Here is a 20,773-nt window from a genome sequence, read left to right as displayed (position 1 = left end):
CTTGCTGCAGCATGTGATGAATTGGCTGGTGCACCGCTGATGATTATGCCAACTGTTGATAGTCTGTGTGAAACCTACACTTACTTCCATGATGGAGCAGACTTCCAAGACACCAGACAGAAGATAATTGATAACATCTCCAATACAATGACTGATAGATGCGCAGCTAACCATGCTGCCATAAGGATTGTTAACAGTGAGTGAGGAAAGTTCTTTAATGAATTAAATTGTCACTACACCCACTGGACTCAATAGCTTTGGCAGTAAGGTCTGCTCTTGAGAAAGACGAAGAGTCCAGAGGCAAGGAAATCATACAATTCCCTTGATCCAGTTCACTTGTTTGATCATGCAGTAAACTCCTTGCATGTAGGAAATTTAGGTACTTGACTAGAGTTTATCATAAACAGAAGTGTAGTATACAAGAGCAAAATGACAAGATGTTTGTCTTGTCAAGACTCCAGAAATGACTGATTTCAATATAAATGGTACCATGATGCCTAAATTCTTGCTGGTTCAACTAATCTTAAACAGAAATTCTAAAAACCAACAAAACCCACAACCAGTCATACATGAAGACATGGCTGTGAAGGGCATCATATTTGAGTTACAAGGAGTTGTCCAGGTAACCCAACGACTTCTACATCAAAGGCTATGAGTCTAGCTAGTGTTAAGTTCATCAAGAGCGGTGTGGAAGCAGGACAATGTGACGTAGTCATGAAGGCTAAAAGTGAAGCGAGCTCACGGATGTCTCGTGACAGTGCGAGGTTGGCAGAAGCCTTCCAAGTAGCACTGGCTGTCATGGATCAGGAGGACAGACGAATGCTCTAAAGACCGAGCACGAGCATGCTTTGAGAGTCCAGAAGGAGGAACGAAAGCTGCGACAGCTGAAGCTGAGAAAGGAGCTGGCTAATAAAATAAATGAATAAATAAATGAATTGGAAAGAGAGGAAGAGAGTGACGGCTCTGAAGCTGTCATCGAACATATTGAATTGCCAAAGGGACATCCAGGGGATTCTGTACATAAATTTTTCAAATCTCAGCGAGACGTGGCAATTGGCACAGCAACTCCTCTTCACGACAGTACTTCTAACAAAACATGACGACGCAGAGATTTGCTGTTGCTAGTCAACTTCCAAAGTTGGAAATACCTGCATTTAATGGTGATCCTCTACATCATATCTCCAATTCATACTCTATCAAAATATGAAAACAAAATTGGGATCACCTTGCATCCTTAAGCGCTACAATGGATTTTGTATAGGCATGTTTTTGCCCATGTATGCTATGTATTACAAGAGCTCGCACGCACGGACATTATCTTAAACGGACGCTCATTCCGTTATTAATGGGCAGAAAAAGGTGAACAAGGTATCAAAATGCTTGGAAAAATGTGCCAAATATGATGACATAAAAAAATTGGCGATTTTATGTTGCGAAGTGCCATTACGCGCGAAAACGCGCGCGCATGCGCGCTTTTTTGCAAAATGCTTAAAATGGCCTGAAACGTTTGCAAAATGAATTTGAGACGATTTTGAGCATTTTTATTTTCTGCGCGCGCTGACGCGCGGACGTACGCATGCGCGCGCGTTTTCTGACCTGAAATTGACCGGACGGATATTGACCTTAATCATGAGAAATATGCATGAGAAATGCCTTTCCATTATGAAGATATGATCATGAGTAAAAAGTACCAAAAAAAAACACAAAATGGCGCCTGGATGACGTCATGAAGACTTGATGACCTTGAAAAGGTTCCTGTCACGTCTTATGGCAAGGACCTATGACTGTGCCAAAATTGAAAGAAATTGACTGGACGGATCTTGAGTTATCGTCGGAACAAAAAAGTGGAAGAAATAAAAATAAAGAAATAAAGAAAGAAAATTCTGACGAAACAATAGGTAGTCTGTCGAAGACAGACCACCTAATAATGATAAAGAAAATCCTTCAAAGTTCTAGAAAATGTGCAATTTCAACTTTCAATTGAAAATTCCGACATGATCCCAACATCTGATCAAAAAACAAAGTACACCGGTTTTGTAGCCCATGATCTCAGCTATAACATACCAAAATTTGGGATAAAATAGAGCACGAATAAGCGAGATAGTGCTCAAAGATTAAAGGTAAAGACCAGTATTGGCAACGCCCCAATTTCAAAAAATGAAATGGAAGCTCTCATTACCAATCATGTGAAAGAATATGTTTTGACTAATACATGATGATAAAAAATTTGCCGGGAAACCGCCTACTAATTCATATATTTGGTAAATTTATTTCTCTCATGGTCTGGTGAGAGAGATAGGGTAGTCCCATATACATCTTTCTGTATATAGTGCTTGTAACTTTACGAAGAATGAGCCAAATTTCTTATCATTTTGATGATTCCAGAACCTTGCAGATGCTAGATGATCGACCTTTTCTGATCGATTCCACAACGTTTCTTTCACAATGCAATCGCATGACCATTACTGGTCTTTACCTTTAATGCCATGTAGATTCACGATGTGAACGAAATTCACCTTCCATAGACAATACACGCAAATGAAGAAAATTCTGACATGTCGCCTTTAATTGAAATTTTCACCATGATGACGTCATCAAAATGAAAAACAATGGACACTGATCTTGTAGAGAATTGTCTCAGCTACAACATATCTAAGTTTGGAAGTAAATTATTTAAAATTTACAGAGATACAATCAATTTTCCATATATATGATGACGTCATCATATGCAAATTCGTTTTTTGAGTTCCAAGGCCATGGTGATGATGTCACGATATATATAATGGCCAAATGAGACCTAAAATCATATTTCCAACTCATATTCTACCCAAATATGAGAAAAAATTAGGGGTTTTGTGGACTTCCTAAAGAGCTATAATGGATTTTGTATAGGCATGTTTTTGCCCATATATGCTATGTATTACAAGATCACGCGCGTACGGACATGTATTTTAAACGGACGCTAATTCCGTCAATAATGGTCATGGAAAGCTAAACATGGTATCAAATTGTTCGGAAAAAGATAAGGAATACCCTCGTCAAAAAGACGTACTGAAAATTATTCTTCGTTTGGCCGCTACGAACGAAAACGCGCAAAAATGCGTGTTTTGCGTGATTTTTATGAAATGCTTAAAATGGCCTGAAACGTATCCAAAATGAATTTGAGGCGATTTGGAGCATTTTGAAATTTGCGCGCGCACTGACGCGCGGACGTACGCGCACGCGCGCGTTTTTTGACCTGAAATTGACCGGACTGATATTGACCTTGATCATGGTAAATATGAATGAGAAATGACTTTCAGTTATGAAGTTATGATCATTTGAAATTTTCCAAAAAAAACACAAAATGGCGCCTGGATGACGTCAAGAAGACTTGATGACCTTGAAAAGGTTCCTGTCACGTCTTATGGCAAGGACCTATGACTGTGCCAAAATTGAAAGAAATTGACTGGACGGATCTTGAGTTATCGTCGGAACAAAAAAGTGGAAGAAATAAAAATAAAGAAATAAAGAAAGAAAATTCTGACGAAAACAATAGGTAGTCTGTCGAAGACAGACCACCTAATAAAGAAATAAATAAATAAATAAATAAAGAAAATTCTGACGAAAACAATAGGTGATCTGTTTTCAACAGACCACCTAATAAATAAAGAAAGAAAATTCTGACGAAAACAATAGGTGATCTGTTTTCAACAGACCACCTAATAAAGAAAGAAAATTCTGACGAAAACAATAGGTGATCTGTTTTCAACAGACCACCTAATTAACTAGGCCAGGCTAGCACGTGTCTTAGACTTTGTCGCGTTGGGGGAGCTGAAAGCTATAGGTCTACTTTGTATGCCTATTTTTTATTCAATATTCAGCTTTGTCATATTTGATGATGGTTTTGTCAACGATCAGAGCGATGGTCATAGAGAGTTTCTTTGAGAGGAGAAGGGCAGGTTCACAGGAATCATTCTTGGTCGGAGCGATCATTGAAGCTGTCGATCGTGTCGATGATACTACTCACGTTAATGTTGATGGATACGGCGAGGGAGTTGGATCTGGAGCCAGTGCCAGTGGAAGTACTGCTAGTGCTACTACTAGCAAGAAGGAAGTTCTGCTTTGCTATGTAAACAACATTTCTGAGGATGTCTTGAAGCAGAAATTGCTTGACTTGATTCCGAGGCAGAAGATAATATTGAATGTGCTGAAATTTCCTAGTAGCTACAGGCTATCTGCAAATTCGAAGGTAAGAATTTTCTGTCAAGTGTCATGTCTGTGCACTAGTCTTAGACCCTACATGTCTTACTACTTACTAGGCCGGTCATCTTTATATTACACACACAGTACTTACGCGATCGAGGTTATAACGTTGCACAATTAAATATACCTCTGTATTGTGAGCAGTTGCCTCCCGTAGGCAGTGTGTGGTCTTGTACAGCAAATGTTGTAAGGAAAGGACCAAGCTCAGCAGCTCAAAAAGCTTGAAATTTCATTTGGTTGAGATGATAAGATTTTTTTCGAAGAATCTGGTGTGAAAACAGATATTATCCCTTGCAAAAATAAGATGGAACTAGAAATTTAATTCGTCATGGGGACGAATTAGGTGGTCTGTCTTCAATTCTTATGATCATGCTCATCTTCAATTAAATTACCCAATAACATGATGTTAATGTAAAATGATGTATTGAGATATGAATTGATGAATGAAGAATAATGGATCAAGTGATAATAGGGTAATAATAAAGTAAATATGGTTGTTTATTACATTATTTGCGATTGTACGTGTTTTAATATTCAAAGGAGATGGTACAGTGAAAGGTCAAAAAGAAAAAAAAAGTGAAGAAAAAAAATTGTTGGAGACGCCCGGACTCGAACCAGGGACCTCGAGGTCGGAAGTCAAGTGCGTTACCGATATACCAAAACCTTTCCCATAGAGATTACACGTAAACGGAAAATGGAATTTTCAAATCCCACTTTGTAAGTAAAATATGAGCATGATCCTGGCATCTGATCGAAAAATAAAGGGCACATTAGTGATAGCTTATTGTCTCAGCTACAACATACTCAAAGCTCAGCGTAAACAAAGATAAAACGACGGAGATATTGCTCGCCAAAGACGAGAATGTAGAATCCAGTTTTGAGAAAAAGTCATGTCCCATAGAGAATACACGCAAAATGTGAAAAATTGACATGCCTCCTTTAATCGCAAAAATACGCCATGATGCTTTTGTAAAAATGAATATTCGTGATGACTACATTTGTAGAGAATTGTCTCAGCTAAAACATATCAAAATTTGGAAGTAAATCGTTCAATATTGACAGAGATACAATCAATTTTCCAAAAATCTGCTGACGTCATAATATGAAAATTAAAATTTTGAGTTTGGAGGCCATTATGATGACGTCATGAGTTAATTGAGGGTTAAATGAGACATGAAATCATATCTCCAACTCATGCTTTTTCCAACCATGATATAAAAGTTGGGGTCAATTGACTATCTGAAGAGCTATTTTGATTTTTAAAATGGGATGTTTTTGATCAAATTTGCATTATATTGCCCATAGCAGTACTTGCGGATTTTGAACTTTGACGCGCGCTCACGGCCTTATGAAAGGTCAAGGGTGACTGAAATTAATGTTAATTGTCATTTACGGTAAGAGGAATCTAAATCATGTAAAAAAAAATTGAATTTGACCTTTTCCGCGCGTTGTGAGCGCGCACAACGCGCGCGGGGACCTGTACGGACGGAAAATTTTGAAATGCTTAAAATGACCTGATTTGTACTCTCGTTTAATAGTTAAGTAATTTTGAGCATTTTAAAATTTTGACGCGCGCGTACGTGCGCGTCATGACCTTTATGTGACCTTTGATGACATGACTTGTTGACCCTTGACCTGAAGTATATGTGATATGAATATGAATGACCTTTGCTTATGCATCATGAAGATATGATGGATAATGGAATTTCACAAAATGGCGCCTGGATGACGTCACGATGACCTGATGACCTTGAAAATGTTCCTGTCACGTCTCATGACAATGACCTATGACTGTGCCAAAATTGAATGAAATTGACGGAACCGAACTTGAGTTATCCTAGGCACAAAAAAGTGTAGGAAATAAATAAAAATAAAGAATAATAAATAAATAAATAATAAAGAAAATTCTGACGAAAACAATAGGTGATCTGTTTTCAACAGACCACCTAATAAAGAGAAGAGATGAACACATAATCAATGCAACCCATTACCAGAATGTAAGGGGCCCTAACGTTCTGCTCTCGCCTATTCACACATTAAGGCAGGCACTATGGAATAAGGAGATGGAGGAGTTGAGGAGGCTCAATCGCAAATTGCAGAGGGACATATTTGATAAATGTAAGATTGTCAATCAATTTTTTTTGTTATCAACTTGAATGCATACATGTAAGGTCAACGATGTTGAATAAGTTGAATAATGTTGAATAAGTCTTATTTTCACTCGGCTAGAAGCTTGCAAGTGTTTGTGTATTTGAATAATTTATTTATTGGTCAAAACCCTGATCATGAAAATTTGATTTTTACTTGATGTCAACCTGGCAATAGGAAATATGGCATACTTCAGAATTCGGGAAAGGGAATCCTCAGGGAGTACGATACTCAAAGGCACCTCACCACAGAGAGGGAAACGTGTTCCGATGGTCCTGTTTTGGCGGTCCATTTTTGTACGCGTATGAAATTTAAAATATCTCACCAAACTGTCTACATGATCCAGACCAGGGAACCGATGTGTTTCCATGGTCCAACCTCGTAATTGGGGATGCGCACACTTTGCACTTCATATAACAGTGCATGTGCCCTCTACGTTCACTAAATACACAGACGTGTAGATGTGTACTGTGCATGTGTACTGTATATGTATGTGTACTGAAAGTTCTAGCGATCGCTAGCTATAGTACAGGATTATCAGGATTATTCGCTGATTGGTATTGTAAGGTTTTAATTTTACTGATCCAAGTGGTTACTTGTTTATTTTACACTGTACATTTAGCTTTCCACTCCGTTATGCTTCAGCGCACTTCTGACCTACATTCATTCTCTCATGTCTGCTAGCTCTTGGCTTCTATTGCTCTGTCCCTATTCATTCATCCTCATTCATATTACCTGCCATAGCACCACACACCACGCACCACACACACACACACACTCCTCCTTATCTCTTAGCTATTCAACGCAGCACACATGGCACATGGCATTCATTTACAAGCTTTTCTATTGGTTACTTGCTAATTGTCCAATCTTGTGATTGGTGATTGTTTCATGGACTGCATGTCAGCCATCTCGGCAGCCATTTTGTGGTTGTAATAAAATTTAACAGTGCAGCTCAAGTCATCAAACATGTAAGACCACTTTTGTCTTTGTGGGTCCTTACAACTGGTGGCAGCAGTGGGATTCAAACCCACGCCATCGAAATGACTGGTGCCTAAAACCAGTGTGTAGAAGTTCCTGACTGAGTGCATATTAGTGCAATATTTCACTATTTGCTTTAATTCTTGCTGCATGGCTGACTGAGACACCAGGACTCATGCTACTGAGTTCCTAATGCAGAAATTTTGAGCGGATAAGGAGATGAAGGAACGGGATTTTAAGCTGCAACACCAGATTCTTCTCTGTGCTGATGCATCTCCTGCTCACAAAACAAACTTCAGATACCTCAACAAGGACAGACTAAAAATATGGCTGAGCAAGAGCAAACTCGCGCAAAAACACCTCAAGCAAAGAATTTCTCATTTTGAAGACAAAATAGCCACTAACTTTCAGGTAAGAGCACACCCAATTTCAACAGAGGACAATGAGGCATTTGCACAAATCCTCAACAACAACACTGCAACAGTCCATGAACATTTCTAGGCCGACACACCAATGAGACTTTTGTGGGATGAGCAAATCAAACAATCACAAGAACATCCCCAAGCCAGACGATGGCATCCATCAATATTGAGATTATGTACGGTATTGCTGTAGAGTCCAAGTCCTCATCTGCATATGACCTTCTTCGCTCATCTGGGGTACTCATTCTCCCACACAAAAGAACTCTAAAGCAATACACAAGATTTACAACAAGTGAACCAGGCTTCAATAAAGATCTGCTGAAAAAAATGCGATGACATCGACGTAGCAGCTCTGAAGGACCACCAAAAGAACATCACTCTCACGTTTGATGAGATGAAAATAAGTGAGGGGTTAGTCTACTCTCATTCCACAGGCCAGATTATAGGCTTCACAAGCCTTGGAACCTTGAACGATGAACTTGAAGCTTATAGCAAGAGTTGCCTGGAAGGTCAAGCATCCCCAGCTATCGCAAGCCATGTGCTCACATTGATGATCAGGGCAATATGCTACTCCTATAAAGCCCCAGTAGCATACTTTTCCATGCTTGGGGTGACCAGTGATCAACTCTATGGAATTGTTCTTACAGCAGTCGAGCTCTTGGAACTTCAAGGCTTTCATGTTAAAGCATTGGTGTCAGAAGGGGCTGCACCCAACTGCTCGTTCTATGACATAGCGAAGAAGGACAAAGATGATTGTTTCTTTATTTATTCTTTATGTTCAGCGATGTTCCCCATTTGCTGAAGACATGTAGGAATAATCTAGAGAATTCAGGCTACCACAGCAAAACAAGGCACTTAATGGTAAAGACAACAAAAACAACTCTTTGCTATGTTTGCTAACATGCCATTTAATTTTCAAAAAATTAAAATTAAAATTTATGTTCTGTTTCAAAATGTATATCCTTCAAACAACCTGGTCAAACAAATATCATTTTCCCTGCATTGATCACAAAGTCTCTTTTTTCATGAAATGGTCACTCACTCCTTAGTCTATTCAATGTGTGTATTACTGTTTTCCCATATCTTTTGTATCGTGCATCCCCAACAGAGACAAGGGAGGATCTCGATGACCGCATCACTAATGGCAAGAGAATAAGGATTCCAAAGATTATGGAGTCCCGCGTGGAGGTGGAGAGTAGTGATGAAGGTGAAAATGAAGAGCAAGACGGTCTCAGGAGGAAGTTGGGAGAGGTTGGAGCGGCAAAGGTAAGAAAACTGAGTTAATAATAGATGTATAAAAATGTATCATTGCAGGTATGCTGACGCTCTTTAATACTCCAACCGTAACTTGTGACATTGCGGATAATTAATGTGGATAACGTTCATACTCTTGGCAGATACCTTTATTAACAGACCAGTTTACTCTTGGAAGTAATTTTTGTAGATCAGGGTGTCATTTGATGATTAAATCTGAATGTATAATTTGTAAACCTTAAAAACTGCCACTTGGTGTACTGGAGTTGACTGTTTGATGTATGACACTAAATCTACTGTCATGTCACTTGAAAATGATTTTAAGAAAATGATACGGTACTTTCGTATTTTAAAATCATTGTTCAAATTTCTTTTTGTTCTATGTAGAAACAAAACAACTACCAAATTGCTGCAGCAAAGAACGCTGCCCTACATTCAATATTGGCCCAGAAAATGGGTAAACGAAAGGGGGAAGCTCTCCAACCAAGTCAACCATCTACCAGGTGCAAGCTGTGCCACAGCCTGAAGAGACAATTGGAAGATGAAAAGCAGAAGAACAAGAAGGAGAAGGAGGAGCTGAGAAGTCTCAATCGGAAGCTGCAGAGGGACATTTGAGATACAATGTAGATGTAAGATTGTCAATCAAAATTATTTATCAACTTAAATTCATACAGTGAATCGTGCCCGACTCGAAGTTGAATAAGTTAAATGTTCACTGAGCTAGTAGCTTGCAAGTGTTTGTGTTGTTAAATAATTCATTTCTTGGTCAAAACCCTGTTGTATCCTGCATCCCCAATAGAGACAAAGGAGGACCTGGAAGAACACATAATGAACGGAAAGAGGATATGGATTCCCAAAATTGTGGAGTCCAGCGTGGATGTTGAGGAGAGTGATTAAGGTTAAAATGAAGAACAAGAAGATCTTAAGAGGAAGTTGGGAGAGGTTAGAGTGGCAAAGGAAAAACTGGGAATAGGAAGAAATCCGAAGTAGACAGCAATAAGGAAGACAGAAGTTCAGCAGCAGCCATCATCGAATTGTTCGGTGAGGAGTCCGATCTCTCTTTGGAATCATCGTCGGAATCTGAGACCGAGAGCGAATGCGAGGGGCCAAATTGTAAGGGATGCATGAGCAGAAAGCGACCGTATCTTGCTATTCCCAACAATCGGGTTAAGGAACTGGAGAATGTTATTTTTGAAGTCGTCACCACCCCACCAGATATGCACCGTGTTATCACCAAGGTAACAGTTCACACCAGTTGGTACAGCAAAGGAGACAAGAGACTTATTCCCAAAAAAAAGAATGGTGGAAACCTCCTATCCTGAGAGGGTACCACATAATATTGAGGAGGAGTTATTTATTTTTTTAACATTAAGCTATTGTTATACATATTCAATGTACATGTACATGCCCAAACATGTTGATTATTCCACTACTCATTGCAAGTAAAAAAAAATATATAAAAAAATATGTACAGGTATTTGTGTGATTTTCACCAAATAATTATCGATCCTTACAAGTTGGATTATACGATTATAGGATTACCTCTGTTTACATGAACTTAATGTTTGTTATACTCGACAGTGAAATTAACTTATGAATGTCAACATCTATGCACATTATTGAGGTTTTACAGAAATGTTCAAGAGTTTTATCATTAATAAAGTTCTGCTGAATTTTATATCAATTCCTGAAATTCAATTCCTTTTGTCGTACGATGCACACTGTGAGAGATTGTGAATGAAAGAATGATGAGCAGGTACTTTAACTTAGTCGAGTGAAGTCAGTGATTGATTGGGTAGCGATAATGCTGTTTGTTGATGTGGAGCTAGGAAATAGATACAATTATACTGTATGCTAAAATAGACTTCGAAGAAGTTAAGTAGACCGCCCCTGTATACTTCAGGAAAACGAAGCACCAGAGTAATGAGTTAACATCTTCAGCTGATATAAAAGTTGACAGTTTATTATTCAATCTAAACGCTACAAGTGAAGCCAAGAGTGAGAATGTTGTAGTGATGGAGAGAAACTGGTGTGATGATCCTATGCTTTATTACTAAGTGATGGTGATATGGAGGTTGTGTAATTTACACACATGCATTTCACTACGTGCAGTCGGTGCATGAAGGAGATGGAGGAGTTGAGGAATCTCAATCTGAAATTGCAGAGAGACATTTTTGATTTTATGTAAGATTGTCAATCAAAATTATTTATTTCATTACTTAAATGCATACAGTCGACCGTGCCTAACTTAAAGTTGAATAAGTTAAACTTTCACTGAGCTAGTAGCTTGCAAGTGTTTGTGTAGTTAAATAATTTATTTCTTGGGCAAAACCCTGTTTATGTTTATGAAAATGAAAATAAGATTTTAACTAGATGTCTACCTGGCAATAGAAAATATGCCCTCTCTGCTGTTTTTCCATATTTTTCAGGACAATACTTCAGAATCCGGGAGAGGGAATCCTCAGGGAGTACGATACTCATGGGTACCTCACCGGCAAGACAACAAGGCTTCTTGTTAGCATCCTTGTAGCACATATGAAGAATCATAAATGTCTGAAACATTCTAATATGTCTGCAGAAGATCTTTTTTTTTGCAACTAATTTTTAAAAAACAGTAGAAATTTGCTTGTCCATTTAGATCAAATTCGATAGTTCTAGGCTTTGAGTAAGGCTAGCTATTTAGTAATCAGATCATATCACGTGGTCATACACAAACAAACTGGAACCATACAAAGACGTTCAACACACAAACCAAAATCAGAGTAAATAAAAACTTATCAGTACTTCTAACAGGTGAGCATAATCCACAGTTGGTGAAATCTTTGATATAACCAAATTTTCTGTAGAAATATGATTTTTGAATCGAAGATATTTTTTGCCTTTGCTTGATTTTACGACACATGTTCCCACGACAACTGCTCCAGTACATTTTTTCTGTTAAAGGGATCCAGTAACTTTGTCTCAGATTCTGAAACAAAATCCTGGATTTAGCTCATGCTGCAATGATAATTTTAAACCTTTAGGTCAGTCAGGAACTCCATGACTTTTACAAGCCGATCGCCTGTCTGATTATCAAGATATTTATGATTGGAATTTTGAATTTTGAAAACAGTTTGCCAAATGGTTTTCATTACACTACTGTCTATTGGGGAAAATGAGTATGGTAAAACCGGTCACTCAAAGAATTTTACTTTTTTTAGGCACTTCTTGATCGTTTTGAAGCACAATTTTTTTAGGGCTTCATTATTACACCATATCACAGACACTGATAACACGTAGCGCCGTGCATCTCAAATTTAACATTGTTAAACGATCCCTTTAACACAATCCCAATTCTTGTCTAACCTGGTTCCATCACTACATGTATGTAAAACCAACATTTAAAATAAAATTGCAGCCCAGGCCAACATAATAAAGCCTGGAACAAAAATTGGATGACGAACCTCTTGAGGTTTATCAATAATTCATTGCATATTTTTGGGGAGTATCTGTACGCTCAAATATTTCATTTTTCTGAGCAATGACTAATAGATTATCAATGATGGATTAAAAGCATACCATTTTTACCTAGAAAGATCAGAAAACATGAAATCATACCACTAAATTCTAGTCAAATCGAGCAGTCGCACCATACAAAACAAAGCAATAGTTTTACAATGCAGACACACACTCTTTCTATCAGTCATGGCCATGACATAAACAAAACAGCCAAACCTCTCTTGTGATCTTCATTCTGGAAACGATGTGAGAAGTGACGATAGATGCACTGCCCTGCTGCCATTGTCAACGATCTCTGCATCTCTTGGATACTCGTGATCCTCATTCTGGAAGCGAAGCATGATGACGATGGATGCTTTGCCCTGCTGCCATTGCCAATGTTCTCTGAATCCCTTGGATACTCGTGATCCTCATGCTGGAAGCGAAGCACGAGTGACGATGGATGCTCTGCCCTGCTGCCATTGCCAATGTTCTCTGCATCCCTTGGATACTCGTGATCTTCATTCTCGAAGCGAAGCATGAGTGACGATGGATGCACTGCCCTGCTGCCGTTGCCAATGTTCTCTGCATCCCTTGGATACTCGTGATCCTCATTCTTGAAGCGATGCATAAGTGACGATGGATGCACTGCCCTGCTGCCGTTGCCAATGTTCTCTGCATCCCTTGGATACTCGTGATCCTCATTCTTGAAGCGATGCATAAGTGACGATAGATGCACTGCCCTGCTGCCGTTGCCAACGTTCTCTGCATCCCTTTAATATTTGTGATCCTCAATGTTGAAGCAATGTTAGGAGTGACGATGAATGGTCTGCCCTGCTGCCATTGCCACTGTTCTCTGCATCCCTTGAATACTTGTGATCCTCAGTATGGACTCCGAATGATGCAGATATTCCCAGGAGTGAGTGCTCTCTTTGGACATCTGCAATACAAAATCTGTGGAAGGACAAGGTAAAATGCATTGAGTTAGATCCATGAACAAATTTAATTGATATTCATGAATGGTTTTTCAGCACGTCTGCGGTATTTCTCTACTGGCTGTGTATTAAAAACTGTTCAGACGACCTTAATTGATCCTCAACATTTCAAACACCACATCACTCAAAATCTGTATTTTGGCTACAATTGATGACACCTAAATAGCAGTAAAATACAAATCCTTTCAACTTACCGATGTTAGTGAAAATATTTTGAAAATTCAAATCGTGAGTTTACTGTGAAACTTGCCAATCAGCAACTTCATATTCAATGTGTGCAATTGCTGCCTCTCAGCAAGTATACAGCGCTAGAGGTCAATATGCAACGACTCTATGCTTTGCTGGAGTGCCCACCTGGTGGTTGCTGACTGTATTTGGGGCATCCCCTGGCAGCGTGAATATCATGAGACACCCAACAACTTGTGGTCTGCCGACTATTGAGAGCCAGAAGGGTGTTAACTCCAAAACTTTCACTTTTAGTCTTAGTAAAATGGAATGAATTTGCAAACTGATCCAGTGAGGCGATTAATGATACTGTTCTACATGTAGTGCATCTAAGCGGATCCGGGCTAACTCGGACCTGGGGACAACTCAGCCACGCTGCAAAAACGGTCATTTTTTGTCATTCTACCCTAACCCTAGCTCTAACTCTAACCCTAAACCTGCAAAAAAATGGCCGTTTTTGTAGCGGGACCGAAATGTCCCCGGGTCCGAGTTAGCCCAACTCCAAACAAGAATATTGTTAAGACTTACACAAGACAAATCTAGTCTGATTGTTGACTTGAGCTACACTGCTATATTTTACTACATCTTTAAAATGGCTGCCAAGATGACTGACATGCAGTCCATAGACAATAAACAACCAATCACAAGATTGTACATGAAGTAAGTTACCAATAGAAAGCCTAAGAAAAGATATAGAGTGCCATGCGTCTAATAGCACATTTATACTGCAATGACCCCGAATATCCACAGATCTTCAAAACATGAAGAGGTCCTACTTTGTAGTAGGGTGTCTGATCGCGCACCCGATGTTGTGTGCTAAAATACTTCCCATAGAGATTGCACGCATCCCTATGCAGTCTACGTGCATTGCGCGACCATGAAAATTGGTCAATGATTTTATGAAAAAAATTGAAATTCAAACCTTTGGGGCTTGTGATCCTGAAGGTAAAACTCAATAAATGAGGTGTCATATGAAAGAGCAGGTTTTTCTCCATATTCCCCAAAGGGGCGCACCCCCGAAATTCTCAAAATATCTTGGTCAAAACAGCGATTTAAATGTTGTTTGCATCCTAGCTCCAAAATTTGCCACTTTCCTGAGCTGCGCCCCCCGGGCTTATGTCCGGCTAGACGTAAGGAAAATATGTATGCACTTATTTTTTCGCTAGCCCCAAGAGATCACTCGCCCCAACATTTTAAAAATACCCTTCCCACATTTTTGGAATCAGCTAATTAGGGAGGCGTGAGCTCCGCTCAGTCCAAACCATGGTTACATCGCGTAACATGTGCGCTTATAGTGAATGAAAGTATGGATGGCCGTTCCCACCATAAACCCCGGAAGTGAATACACGTTATAGTCAATGGCAATATCGCGGAGACATCTCCGCGATATTGCCATTGACTATAACGTGCATTCACTTCCGGGTTTTTTGTGCGACGAACGCTAACCATACTAGTCAATGGCACGTGTCGCGGAGACAGCGTAGCTCAAGCTTGCAAGTCGCGCATTGGCTTAGCAGCATGCGTACGATATGCATACGCTTGCATATCGCGCGATACAGCTGTTTGGCAAAATTTAGCAAAACAACATCACTCTGCGTGGACGTCTTTTTCGTCGATTTTGACCAAAATGATATGAATATACCAGCATTTTGGAGGGGCTGTATCTTTTGATTGAAACATCGGTGAAGCTTCAAATTTGAAATGTATTATTCTGATTACACTTTTTATTCAAATATCAAACAAAAATGGTGAAAAACGATCCCAAATTGAAAATTGAAAAATCGTTCAGACACCCTATTTGTAGCTCTTAAAATAATCACTCCTACAGCGATGGAGGTGCTACATAAATAGCCTCCGTTTCCCCTTTTCAAAGAATACTTCCACCTGTGTATCATGGAGTGCACTGCTTGTGCATAAATGAATAATGATTACATAACTTTCAGGAGCACGTATCCAGTATTTCGTCTCCGTGTATTTCACAATTTGTTCTGCAATGACCTCTACCTGCTCATGCTCAGACTGCAACCGTGAACTGGCTTATGAAGTTATAGTGAGCTGGGTTGAATAGCCAAAAGATAGGAAGTGTGTGTGTGTGTGTGTGTGTGTGTGTTGTGGTGCAATGGCAGGTAATGTTGCATGAGGATGAATGAAAAAGGAACAGAACAATAGAATTCAAGAGCTTAACAGACATCAGACAATGAATGTAGGTCAGGAGTGTCCTGAAGCATATTACAGAGTGGACAGCTAAAGTAAAATAAACAAGTAACCATCTAGCCGTGATATCTTCAACATAGGCTGGCATAGGCGATCGTTCTGTCTCTATAACCGGAGGTCTAGTGGAGCCAGACGTAGTCTCAGTGGAACAACCGACGGTATAGAGACTGAAGCTTTTGGTCTAAGTCCGAGTCTGTTTGACACTGATTTAATTTTTGTTCAATTATCAGATTCAGACTCAGTATTAAACTGTACATTATGTAGTCTAGTCTATTATTTTCTTGTTTTTTAACACATTCATGACCTACATGTATGAACTCAGAACTCTTACCCCCAAAATCACTGCAACATGGCATGCTCATCAACAAGAGGGCACATTTTCGGAGAGTTGAGAAACCCCGATGCATGCTGGTTTTCCTCACCGTCGAAGGAGGAATGACCGTCGGCAGCCGCTGTCCTGCACGTACAGAGCCGATACGAAAGCAGTGCTTTCAGAGCACGAACCATTTCAAATAACGATGCTGTTTCACTGCCCAAAATATCACCACTGCTGTTTCTATACATGGCATGTTACAGATTGATTGACGTGGTCATCTAACAACTCTTGAAATAGCTCATTAAAGCGAGGAATTTTAGCCTTAAAAATTATGTGTTCGTGCCATTCATATCATCCAGCGCGCCCCATGCTTGTTTACAACTAGCCAGATCCAGGTACGTTGTCGACTATGAGGCGCCGTTTGTAGACTTATTGTTTACTAAAAGTGTAAAACTATTTATAATAATGATTTCGCGAAATCCATTATATAGGCATATGAATAATGATTTCATCATATCCATTATAAACAAATAATAATTTCCAGGGTCCATGGTTTATTTAGGCATACACCGACGGCGACGCAGAACTTTTGTAAAATATGATTCAGGTCATGATAATGAATATTGTCTGCGCTACTTTTCTGAGAGGCGCTCGAGGTGACAGACTGCAGAGAAGGGGTAGTTGCAACCCCCCCCCCCCCCCCTCCTCTCTCTCTCTCTCTCTCTCTCTCTCTCTCTCTCTCTCTCTCTCTCTCTCTCTCTCATTCTCCCTCTCTCCTCTATCCCTGTCTCCCCCTCTCTATCTCTCTCTCTCCCTGTCTCTCCCTCTCTCTCTCTCTCTCTCTGTCTCTCTCTCTCTCTCTCTATCTATCTCTATCGCTACCTTTAATATGTAAAATCGAATAAATCGCGAAAATTTGTTTCATAAAGATTTATCATGTTTTGAAAATGTATAATCAGATGTCATCTCCTGTGACTGGTACAATAAACCATTTTTAATACGGCTTATCTTAGCTATTTCCAACCTTTTTGTAGTCATGCACAGCACCTTTTTGAGAAATAAAAAGTATCGCGTCACCCAATGTCTTTTTTTAAAGGAATAGTTGAGTCCTGTTGTCAGACGGCAAAATATGCCTTCAAAGTGCATGGTTATTGGTCTTATTCTTATCTATGACATTTCTAGTGCCCTTTTAGAACCTAAAATTGCTATGAAGGTAATTTTAGACCCCCAAATGTGTGAAATTTAGCCAATACGAGTGGCAGTTCAGCTCCACTTTTTAAAAAAATACGGTGACCGTTAATTTATTATTCAATTAAAAATAACAATACGTGGGCCGACTGGTTGAGCGGAATATAACCAACACAAAAATGCCAACAAAAAAGCCAACATCGGCATTGGCTGAAATACGACATAAAAGGCGCTATATATTTCGCATTTTCAACGACTTTTTCAAATTATCTAATTGTGGTGGTAGTACGTACACATAGTGTTAGAAATCGTTATATTTATGGATACTTCAGCCGTCTCCGAACCGATTTTGATCAAAGAAAGATGATTTTGACATTTAAATTGTATGTTCTTTCAAATTTGACACTCAGTTTTTCATGGCACAAAATTTTTTGTGTAGCGCCCTCTGCAACAGAACTCCACTGTCCCTTTAAGTTAAAGAGAAATTTATGGAGATTTCCGTACAGTACCTGCTGACATTATTTGTCTTATTATTTCCAAATGAATTGTCTGGTCATTCAGTTTTCAGAAGTCGATTGGTCTTAAAAGTTCTGTTATCTTTTTAATAAAAACGAACAAAAATTACCATCACAACTGCCACCACAAGACCTATAATCATCATCATCATCGTCATCGTCATCATCATAATTATCATCATCAACAACGCCATCACCTTCACCTGTTATTTTACTTTCTTTACAGACACAAAAAGACAAGTTTTTAAAACTGTTTTTTTGTTGTACCAGATAAGCCCAATTACGTTTATATTTTGCTTATTTTCTCTCTCTCTCTCTCCCAAATCTGATGTTAATTATTTTCATCAATGCATTAATTTCCACGGTGACCATATCCCATGCAGCGCATCCACGGGATTTTTTTTCCCCCTTTCTACAGACTCGATATCGTTGTGTGTCGGACTGCAGACAAGTTGGCAATGTAGGGTTAGTTGATTTCCTATTCGCGGGCCTATCCTCTTTTCCCTATCCTCATCATTAATACTGCTTTCTTCATCATTTGGTTGTGATTGATTCAAGTCTGTTGTCATATCATGGGAATAAACTTGGTGTGGTGCGTCAAGGTTGTTATAGTCATCCAAAAGTGTCCATTCGTTTTTGATGGGTTGGTCAATAATAGCACTCGATGATGGCGGCAACCGTCTGCTAATGTCTGTGGTGGTCATCCTGGCTTTATATCTAATCTTTTGAACTGTTTTGATGAACGAACAAATATAAAAGGAAAGTTGATAATTATCATAGTACAAAGCAAAGACTTACAGATTTCGTGAAAGAAAAGTATCCAATTTGTTTAATTGAATTGTTCAATTAAAATGCCAAAATTATGTTTAACTAGTAAAATTATTTCATTAAAGTTTGATCCGGCCAGAACTGCCTCTACTTAAAACACGTCCTCTGCGAATAGTCATTTATGATTTGTGAACTTAAGTGTGATTGTTATTATATTTTTCTATAACTTTTTACATTCATAATCCCAAGACAGATTTAAAGATTATTGTTTAAACCACAATTGTGAAAAGGTTCGTGCCTCGAACATATCAGGTTCAATTTACTTTTCTAATCAAAAGATTTCTTCAAGAAACGAAGTTTGAGTAAGCTAGCAAGGGGACAGGAGAAAGAACAAACCTGGAAGTTTCCGGAATCTGGCAGTTGTGTATAGGTAACTTTTATCCCCTTCTCTAATATCTTGTTCTTCATTTTTCTATCTCTGTTCCTGTCACTATCCATCTTTCCCACCTCCTTCTACCTATATTTATGTTTCTCTCTCTCTCTCTCTCTGTCTTTGCTCTCTGTCTTTTCTTCCTTACCTATTCCTTCTTTGGCGCTCCCTTTCTTTCTTTTTTACTTTATTTTTTTATCTTTTTTTACTCTCTCCCACTCTTCATTTCTCCCATTATGTCCATATTTTTTTGTGGGGGGACGTCAAAACAATGGCCTTATTTTCATTCTGTTTCAAGGTCATTATTTAGCCCGTTTAAACAATTCTCAAGAGAAAAGTAGAGATGATATTGGTTAAAAGATTCATATTCATATTTATTTCATTTCCAACAGACAGGTAAACAAAGATATTACATTTTTTTCATACATAATTCGTTTTTTCAGGAAACTATACAAATAAACTTTGCACATCATTTCTCCATCTCTGTTCCTGTCACTATTCACCCCCCTCCTTCTACCTATATTTCTGTTACTCTCTCTCTCTCTCTCTCTCTCTCTCTGTCTTTGCTCTCTGTCTTTTCTTTCTTACCTCTTCCTTCTTTGGCGCTCCCTCTCTTTCACTTTTACTCTATTTTTCATCTTTTTTAAAAAACTTTCTCCCACTCTTCATTTCTCCCATTTTTATATAGGCCTATGTAAAAAAATTTTGTGGGGGGACGTCAACACAGTGAGCTTATTTTTACTTTTATTTAAAGGGGAAATATATTAAAGGTATCAAAATATGCTCATCTGACCGTAATTAAATGCCTAAAACCCCTCGACTTCCGGTGGCTCTGGCCCCTGGACCCCACCTAGGGCCCTTAGGCAGACGGGAGGATGTTAATCTGACGGTAATTTAATGCTTAAAACCCCTGAGCTTCTGGGGTCTGGGCCCCCTGGACCTCACGCCAATTAGTGTCCTGCCAGTGTCACAAATAAGGTATCAAAACATGCTCATATGACCGTTATTTATCGCCCAAAACCCCTGAGCTTCAAGGGGCTCCGCCCCTGGATCCTACGCCAATTCGTGACCTGCCAGTGTCACAAATAAGGTATAAAATTAAGCTCATCTGACAAATAAATTGATGTTTAAACCTAAGCTTCCGGGGGCTCCGCCCCCTAGACCCCACGCCAATTCGTGACCTGCCAGTGTCACAAATATGGTATAAAATATGTTCATCTGACGATAATTTAATGTATAAAACCTCTGAGCTTCTTGGGGCTCCGCCCCCTGGACCCAACACCAATTCCTGACCTGCCAGTGTCACAAATAAGGTATCAAAATATGCTCATCTGACCGTTATTTATTGCCCAAAACCCCTGAGCTTCCAGGGGCTCCGCCCCCTGGACCCCACGCCAATTCGTGACCTGCCAGTGTAAAAAATGAGGTATAAAATTATGCTCACCTGACGATAATTTGATGTATAAAGCCCCTGAGCTTCCGAGGGCTTTGCCCCCTGGGAAAAAAACCCGTGTAAAAACATTTTACCCTTTTTTTTGGAGATGCCCCCCCCCCCCTGGCGCTCAAGAGGGTGGGGTCCGATTTTTCAAATTTTC

General features: G+C 39.2%; 2 protein-coding genes across 2 annotated transcripts; one reads left to right on the top strand and one right to left on the bottom strand.

The window, feature by feature from the left end:
• The first annotated feature begins 8,839 nt into the window (after positions 1-8,839).
• Positions 8,840-10,423, top strand: LOC105444028. The gene is made up of 2 exons (XM_030984703.1): positions 8,840-9,062; positions 9,438-10,423. The coding sequence occupies exons 1-2, from the start codon at positions 8,967-8,969 to the stop codon at positions 9,663-9,665; spliced, it is 324 nt and encodes a 107-aa protein (XP_030840563.1). The 5' UTR covers positions 8,840-8,966; the 3' UTR covers positions 9,666-10,423.
• A 2,101-nt stretch (positions 10,424-12,524) lies between these two features.
• LOC105444029 lies at positions 12,525-16,664 on the bottom strand. The gene is made up of 2 exons (XM_030984702.1): positions 16,293-16,664; positions 12,525-13,481 (listed from the first exon to the last, which is right to left on the bottom strand). The coding sequence occupies exon 2, from the start codon at positions 13,246-13,248 to the stop codon at positions 12,733-12,735; it is 516 nt and encodes a 171-aa protein (XP_030840562.1). The 5' UTR covers positions 13,249-13,481; positions 16,293-16,664; the 3' UTR covers positions 12,525-12,732.
• Positions 16,665-20,773: the final 4,109 nt, after the last annotated feature.

Source organism: Strongylocentrotus purpuratus, unplaced genomic scaffold, assembly GCF_000002235.5.
Source record: "Strongylocentrotus purpuratus isolate Spur 01 unplaced genomic scaffold, Spur_5.0 spur5_scaffold_14, whole genome shotgun sequence".
NCBI lineage: Eukaryota > Metazoa > Echinodermata > Echinoidea > Camarodonta > Strongylocentrotidae > Strongylocentrotus > Strongylocentrotus purpuratus.
This window is presented reverse-complemented; position numbering and strand designations above follow the sequence as displayed.

What these genes read in the sequence shown, in the direction of transcription:
- LOC105444028 (XM_030984703.1), top strand. Translation starts at nt 8,967, where the DNA reads ATGGAGTCCCGCGTGGAGGTGGAGAGTAGTGATGAAGGTGAAAATGAA. An exon ending in GAGAGGTTGGAGCGGCAAAG is followed by an intron (nt 9,063 to 9,437) that starts GTAAGAAAACTG and finishes TGTTCTATGTAG; the next exon opens with AAACAAAACAACTACCAAAT.
- LOC105444029 (XM_030984702.1), bottom strand. Translation starts at nt 13,248, where the DNA reads ATGCATCGCTTCAAGAATGAGGATCACGAGTATCCAAGGGATGCAGAG.